Consider the following 7509-nt stretch of genomic DNA (forward strand, 5'->3'; position numbering starts at 1 on the left):
TATTTAGTTGCTTACATGTTCATGTCATGTTATTGCATTGGATGATGTGATACATTTCATATTATCGTTTTAGGTAACATGACATGTTTTATGTTATCACCGTAGATGACATGATATAAGTAACATGACACATACTATATCATCATTTTGGATAATGTGAGACATATCACGTCATCATCTTGGGTGACGTGACACATGTTAACTCTTATATTAGATGAAATGTCATTAATGTAATATATATAGAAATATCACATTAATAATATGTATTGACTATTAATTAAGTAATGATTTTTATTCAATATCGACTACTTTGATAAAAAAAATTAAAATATCGGGATTACAATACTATAAAAAATATATATTAAAGTAGAAAAACGTTTGGATTAATCTTGATATTATGTATAGATTTAATGAATGCCCTTCAAATGCTTGTTTAACATGTTTAAGAAAGGGTCAAGTGTGAAAATAGCAATGAAATGATGGTAGGTTAAAGTAAATCATGAATAAAACTTGCCTAAAACCTTGGGCTTTGTACAAAAATGAAAACTTGAAATCTCAGCCATGCAATAATCTCATGGCTTTAGGGCAAAAGAAACAAGAGATGGAACAAAGAACTATGTTCCAATAACAAAAGAACAACAATGTCAGAAACCCTGATTTTAAATCTCTTTTTATTCTGATCTTGGATCTCCTCTGACTGTGTATAAAAATAAAACTCAAGATCTGCCAAAAAAACCCCAAGCTCTCCTCTTATCCATTGCTTTTCCAGCTAAGTCTGTTGCTGAAACATGGCACACAGTGTAAGGGACCAAAGACATTTAACCCAGATTCAAGGTACTCAGCCACCAGCACACCTCCATATTCTCTGAACTCACTTTAAAACTATTGCTTTCTTGTCTCAAAGTAAACACACTTTGCAGTTGAGTTTGCCCATACCAAGCTTGGTCCTTGTCTGAGACTTGGTCAGGTAATAATGGTGTCTAAGTTCTTGGTTATATAGTTCTAAGCATTGGGTTATCCAGTACTGTGGAAAAAATAGAAACTTGAGCCTCGGGATCTTCTTTTTTTATCAGGGTTTTTATGAACATATATTTTCTGGAACATTGATTGCCTGAAAATGGTTAAATCCTGTTGGAAGCCATCTGTTGAGTGTGATTCTAGAGGGTGCCTTGATGGTTTGTTGTGGTGTAAAGATTTGGGGCAACATGTTTATGGAGATTTCTCCATGGCAGTGATTCAAGCCAATAGTTTGTTGGAGGATCAAAGCCAACTCCAATCGGGGTCGTTGAGTTCGAGCTGTTCCGGTCCGTATGGGACTTTCGTCGGTGTGTATGATGGACATGGTGGACCTGAGGCGTCCAGCTTCATCAATGACAACCTTTTCTGCAATTTTAAGTGTAAGTTCATCAATGAAGTTCCATTTTAAGTTGGCCTAATGCTTATTATGTTTCTCTTGATGTTGCAGCATTTGTGTCTGAGAATCAAGGCATATCGATAAATGATCTCCGAAAGGCTTTCTTGGCAACGGAAGACGAATTTCTTTCTCTAGTGAAGAAACAATGGCTCAGTAAGCCGCGAATGGCTTCGGTTGGATCTTGCTGTTTGACAGGGTTGATTTGCAATGGACTACTCTACATTGCAAATGCCGGTGATTCCAGAGTAGTCCTAGGCAGATCAGTAAGAGGAACTAAGGAAGTTATGGCGATGCAGCTATCGACCGAACACAATGCGAATTCTAATGCCATACGGGATGAGCTCCGGTTATCGCATCCCGATGATCCACAGATTGTTGTGATGAAACACAAAGTTTGGCGTGTCAAGGGCCTGATACAGGTAAGCTACATGGCTCAACCGAAAATAAATTCATTTTAAGTCTCTTATTGATCCATCTTTAATGACTGCAGATTTCAAGATCCATTGGTGATGCATATCTAAAGAAGGCAGAGTTCAACAAAGAGCCTCTCCTGCCTAAATTTAGACTGTCCGAATCGTTTCAAAAGCCGATCCTTAGTGCCGAGCCATCATTGTTGGTACATGAACTCCATCCCGACGACCGGTTTCTCGTATTTGTTTCGGATGGTCTCTGGGAACACTTGAGCAACCAGGAGGTTGTCAAAATTGTCCAGATTAGCCCACGAAATGTAAGTTTCCAAATACCTATGGCATAATGGCTGGCACAAAAAAAAAGGGATTTTCGGGTTTACTCTTGTTTCTAATGCAGGGCATTGCAAGGAGACTTGTTAAAGCTGCACTCAAGGAAGCAGCAAGGAAAAGAGAAATGAGATACTCAGACCTGAACAAGATTGACAGAGGGGTGAGGAGACATTTTCATGATGATATAACAGTCATAGTTGTGTTTCTAGATTCTCATTTGATCAACGTAAGCTCGAACTACTACTCTCCCGTTTCAATAAAAGGCGGAGGCCGACTTGCCGCCACCGCAGCTGCCGTTGCCGGTGTCTAATTGCCGGCAAAGATTGAGAGCTAAATTTCTCGGAACTTGATCCTCAAATTGCCATACAAACAGGGTACTAACTTTATTGGCAAAGAAACTTGGGATGAGACTGCAACATAATGTGCAGATATGGTTTCATGTAATTTAGCTGCCATAGTTGATCATGTCTCATTCATAATCCAAATTTGTGTTTTCTTAGGCCTTACATGGTCATGGTATCTTTATACTAAACATTAATGGCTAGTTTTGTTATATACTGCAATATCACAATGAAATACTCGTTAATCAATGGTAACGTTTGGAAAATCACCAAATGATCAGATTTTGGTGTATTATTTGTACTTGAGATACGTTCGAGTAACCGTCCTAATCGGAGGATTTCACTGTATTGATTGTGAATGAAACACCTCTAAATACATTATTAAATTCTTAAAATGCGAGACAATTAGAGTAATTAAGGTCTAATTAGTCATAATAGCTTTAAAAGCTTTTTGTTTATTTTTCATCCCACAAAATTGTATTAATATTTTTTTTAATATAAATTATGTGCTTCTATATCCGTTTTACAATCCCTAGCAATCAACTTCTTTTCAAAATTCGTAATTATTTCTCTTAATAATATATCTCTAAAACGGCAACGTACCTTTATCACTTCATTCATATATATTTCATATTAACTAAATAATATAATACCTATTGCCTTTGATTGAAAAATATTTAATAATCCTCGATAAACACTCAATTTCATGCCCACCAAATACCCATTCGTTTCATACTCTATTTCATATTAGCATCAAACCAAACGTACAATTATAAGTTTTTTACTCCCGTGAACCCGTCAAATGAATTCATGGTAAAAAGAAATTTTTACATTTTACTTCCGTTAGACATAAACTCTTCAAGTTACGTCTACAGAGTATATGCATATTATCAATTGATTAAGAAAATTATGAAGAGATTAAATAAAAAAAAAGTTTTTCTCCCGCAATCATCTTCCATATAAGCATATCTAACCAAAACATGAATTCCGAAAGAAGCTAAATATTGTTTATGAAAAACAAAACAAAGTAATATTCCATTACCAAACAAACGCACAAACGAACTGAGGAAACATTGATTAAACAGCCTTCACTTCCAGCACAAATTACCCAATTCACTTGGTGAGGCCAATGGAAGCTACCAATCACCTAAAAGAGAAGTGTTCACTCATCTCAAATGCAAGATCAGAAATATCCTGAGATTCTGAAGTAACAGGCTCTGCAAAATGTTTTAGCTTTTGAATCACATAAAGCTCATCACCTATAAAAATATTGCCCATAAGCAATCATCATATTATAAAAGCATTGCCCATTTTCAACATTTCTCTTCTGATCGGATGCTGAACAGCAGTTGTAACATATCCATAAGACCATAACATTTCAAGGACAATTTGTAATAGAAATATACCATCTAATCAAGTTGAACCAATGCCAGTCATCACCCATAGCAAGCATATGCATGCAAGCCAGCAAACTATTCACGTCAATTAACATGCATGCTCTTACACATATCTAACAAATGATTTTATTTGTTTCATTTTTTTAATAAAAGGAAAAGGTTCAAATCTATAAGATGACAGAGAGATTAGAATGAACAAAAACAATCTTATCTAAAGACTAAAGATGAACCTCCTTACCAACTCCCAGACTACAGACTTCCTCAAAAAAAAATCTAAATACAGAAACAAAGAGTACCATATTAAAAACCCTACAAGCCTTAACATATTAAAAACAGTAAGAGTACCATTAGAAAATGAGAAGTGGAGCATCAGAATTCCTAACAAGCATATATCATTTTCTATTTTAACCCATGGAAATAAATATCAGACTCAATATGACTACCACTGCTGTCTCACACTTGATCATACTTTATAACTTAAAACAGTGTAAGAAACAAAACTCATTAATTTTTAAGTTGACTCTAGTAACCACCTCCATAATTAATTAAATTATCTAACAGGAAAAGTAGAAAATTTCTAGCCATTACTCAACAATTTCCAATACTCTTTGTAAGATTTGAGGTAGGTGAACACTCCAGGTGGTGGTTGATTCCAAGAGGCCTCACCAAATGAATAGAAACCTTTCAAACTGCCAAAAACACTTTGCCACTGATTTGGAAATTCATCTGGAGATGGAGTACTGCTCTTAGAATTTTGATGTTAGGAAAAAGAACACTGTAAAGAAGCTTCAAGAGAATCACAAGCTGTTAGGTCTATGGACCTGAAAAGGAAAAGAAAACAATCAAAATATGACTAACTGAATAATATAGATGGACCTGTTTAAAAAAGTAAATCTGTGTACATACAGAAATGCATATCTTCAAAGATACCTTCTAACTACGGTAATTTCTATTTAGAGACCTCCACCAGCTTTTCAGCAATAGCAGCCTCCTGAAAAAGAGTATATACCTTTAAAAAACTGGATTTTTCTCAGATCCATGAAATTTGACTGAGAAACAACAAATTAAGCCCTTACTGGTTCCATATTCCCCTTGTCAATTACCTGGGCTAAAGAACTTGATGGAGGATTAGAAAATCTGGAAAGACCAAGAGAAAAAAAGTTCAAATTTCAATATCAACATCAACATACATAATAATCCTTTTTCAAAGATTTCTGTGGGCATTATAGATATCTAACAATGTAGTAAACAGTGTTTTCGCATTGGAACAGACCTTATTGCCCTAGCTTTTCTTTTTTCTCCTTCCACTGTATCAGGTTTGGCATATGGTGCAAATCGGGCAAGACGAGCTTTCTTTTTCTCTGCCTCATCAACAGCGGTAGAGGGTACGGCAAGCCCAAACCTGGAAACCCAGGAAAAGAATCAATAAACCAATTAAATGCAACTCCGAGCAATACCATCACAGGTAAAGTTGGTATGGATAAGAACCTCTCTGCTCTAGCCTTCCTCTTCACCTCCTCTGATTGCTTGGACGCTTCTGATCCCTTTGAGCAGGGTGCAGTGCCAAACCTACAAAATTGGTCCACAAATCAACAAACACAGGAAACTCAAGAAATGGAGTTCAACTTCCACAACTACACTTACTAGATCTTTACAGTAAAAAGAAATTCCTTCCAACACAACACAAAACCGAGCCAACTAGGTAAGGTTATAAGGCAGGCATGTTTACCAAGGCAACAAGGTAAGATTATAAAGGGGTTATACTTGGGGATGGACATGGAACCCAAACCCGACGGGTTCTGACCTGACCCGATCGGGTCCGATTTTTTTAACGGGTTGGGTCTGGTTTTTTAAATGTGATGTTCAAGTCGGATTCGGGTTTAGGGTGAAAAATACCCGACCCGACCAGAAAAAAAATATAATTTTATCTTAGATAGTTAGGAATAATTATAATAATACCCATCTATATATTTTTTTCAATTAAGTCACTGTTTTTATTGAATAAAATTTTTTTTTTTTTCGTATCGGGTGAAATCTTGTTTTGGTCGGGTTGGGTTGGATATCGGGTGGAGGATTCCTTGTTCTCGGGTCGGGTGAAATCTTGTTTTGGTCGGGTTGGGTTGGATATCGGGTGGAGGATTCCTTGTTCTCGGGTCGGGTGAAATCTTGTTTTGGTCGGGTTGGTTGGATCTCGGGTGGACCAAAAATCCAACCCATCTAAATTCTTAATAACCAACGGATAAATTTATTAAAAAGAATAAAATTGGAAATAAAGAGCTTCTAAGGGATTCTACACGATCTAAACAATGAACAAATTTCAAATGTACTAATCTAGGATTCTGAGGGCACCAACAATCAACAATCGCATTTAAAGAAAATTATCAGAATATACATTTTAGAACCAAAACAAAATACTAATAATTTCTTATCTTCTCTTCAGAAATGCTCACCAACTAGGTTAAACCAAAGGAAGCCCTAAATACTACCTAAAACGAAAAGGTAAAATAGAAGAATATTACCTTTCGGCCCTAGAATTACGCTTCTCTTGCTCGGACAACTGGACAGGCACGCCAAACCGCTCAGCTCGGCGAATCTTCTTCTGGACATCGTTAACGGGACCGCTGGTATCCCCTGCGACAGATCCCGCAGTAGTCCCCGTGGCCTTCGAATCTTCGATTCCCTTCCCAGTTCCTTCAGCATTGGAAAGGGTAACAGTTGTAGGAGGATCTGACATATACGTGGATGATGGCATGGACTTCTTAGGGTTCGGTTCTGTGATTAAATTGGCGGCAACGGTGACGGATGCAGTAGTGGCGGTGGTGGCCATCGGGACAGTTGGTAATAGGGTTGCGTGAAGAATATAAAGAGGGAAGAGTCTGGTGGATCTTCTCTTTTGCGATAAATGGGAAAGCGTTGTGATATTTTCCCTTATGAGCCGTCGGTTCCGCTAAATTCGGTTTTTTTTTTTTGTAATATTTTTCCTTCTTAATTTGGGCTAATTAGTTGGACGATTTTCCCCCAAAATTACCGTTTAAAATTTTATTTCTCTGTCAGACACCCTTTTATATTTATTTCTCGATCTAACACTCTTTTCAAGAAGGCGCGGCCCATGCACCACACTTTACGTTGATATGGCGCCACGTGTGGTAAGGTGCGGCTCATGCACCGTGCCTTATGCTGACATGGCGACACGCTGGGTAAGGCGCGGTGTATAGGTTGCGCCTTCTGCCACCTAGGGTATAGCGCGGTGCATGTGTCGCACCTTCCTGCAATTATGACATGCCTTAGAATGACACGGTGTATGGGCCCCGCGTTGCATAATTGCATCAACACTTCTCGGGTTTAAAGCGTCTCTTTTCGGCTATAAAACCTCTCTTCTCCGTAAACTCTCTCACAACTCCCTCTCAACCGAAAAACTAATACAATAATTCTCTCAACTAGTAAATAAAACCCAACAATCCTCTTATATTTGATTAAGAAGTTCGTTCGATCATTCGTTATAAAGTAATTTTTTATAATATTTTTTATAATTATATATGATTATTTGAAAAACAAATATTGTAGTAATTGTTTTCAATTAATTTTTGTGGTTGTAAAATTGGAAAGCGGGAGCATAC

General features: G+C 37.1%; 2 protein-coding genes across 3 annotated transcripts; one reads left to right on the forward strand and one right to left on the reverse strand.

Moving 5' to 3' along the window:
* Positions 1–556: 556 nt before the first annotated feature.
* LOC120211634 (probable protein phosphatase 2C 38) lies at positions 557–2737 on the forward strand. The gene is made up of 5 exons (XM_039210129.1): positions 557–967; positions 1074–1397; positions 1466–1833; positions 1905–2141; positions 2222–2737. The coding sequence occupies exons 2-5, from the start codon at positions 1118–1120 to the stop codon at positions 2462–2464; spliced, it is 1128 nt and encodes a 375-aa protein (XP_039066060.1). The 5' UTR covers positions 557–967; positions 1074–1117; the 3' UTR covers positions 2465–2737.
* Positions 2738–4279: 1542 nt separating this feature from the next.
* Positions 4280–6801, reverse strand: LOC120211635 (protein MODIFIER OF SNC1 11-like). Of its 2 annotated transcripts, none has more exons than XM_039210130.1 (6): positions 6412–6801; positions 5381–5461; positions 5166–5294; positions 4996–5029; positions 4823–4883; positions 4280–4713 (listed from the first exon to the last, which is right to left on the reverse strand). In XM_039210130.1, the coding sequence occupies exons 1-5, from the start codon at positions 6717–6719 to the stop codon at positions 4842–4844; spliced, it is 594 nt and encodes a 197-aa protein (XP_039066061.1). In that variant the 5' UTR covers positions 6720–6801; the 3' UTR covers positions 4280–4713; positions 4823–4841. The 2 variants fall into 2 exon arrangements, with proteins under 2 accessions (XP_039066061.1, XP_039066062.1); XM_039210131.1 differs by having other exon boundaries at positions 4282–4618.
* Positions 6802–7509: the final 708 nt, after the last annotated feature.

Source organism: Hibiscus syriacus, unplaced genomic scaffold, assembly GCF_006381635.1.
Source record: "Hibiscus syriacus cultivar Baekdansim isolate YM2019G1 unplaced genomic scaffold, ASM638163v2 tig00109978_pilon, whole genome shotgun sequence".
In the NCBI taxonomy this organism is placed as follows: domain Eukaryota; kingdom Viridiplantae; phylum Streptophyta; class Magnoliopsida; order Malvales; family Malvaceae; genus Hibiscus; species Hibiscus syriacus.

Excerpts from the sequence above, each read along its gene's own strand:
- LOC120211634 (XM_039210129.1), top strand. The coding sequence starts at position 1,118 with ATGGTTAAATCCTGTTGGAAGCCATCTGTTGAGTGTGATTCTAGAGGG. Across the intron at positions 1,398-1,465 it reads CCTTTTCTGCAATTTTAAGT|CATTTGTGTCTGAGAATCAA; the intron begins GTAAGTTCATCA and ends TTGATGTTGCAG. Across the intron at positions 1,834-1,904 it reads GTGTCAAGGGCCTGATACAG|ATTTCAAGATCCATTGGTGA; the intron begins GTAAGCTACATG and ends TAATGACTGCAG.
- LOC120211635 (XM_039210130.1), bottom strand. The coding sequence starts at position 6,719 with ATGGCCACCACCGCCACTACTGCATCCGTCACCGTTGCCGCCAATTTA. Across the intron at positions 5,030-5,165 it reads AGAAAAGCTAGGGCAATAAG|ATTTTCTAATCCTCCATCAA; the intron begins GTCTGTTCCAAT and ends TGGTCTTTCCAG. Across the intron at positions 4,884-4,995 it reads CATCAAGTTCTTTAGCCCAG|GAGGCTGCTATTGCTGAAAA; the intron begins GTAATTGACAAG and ends ACTCTTTTTCAG.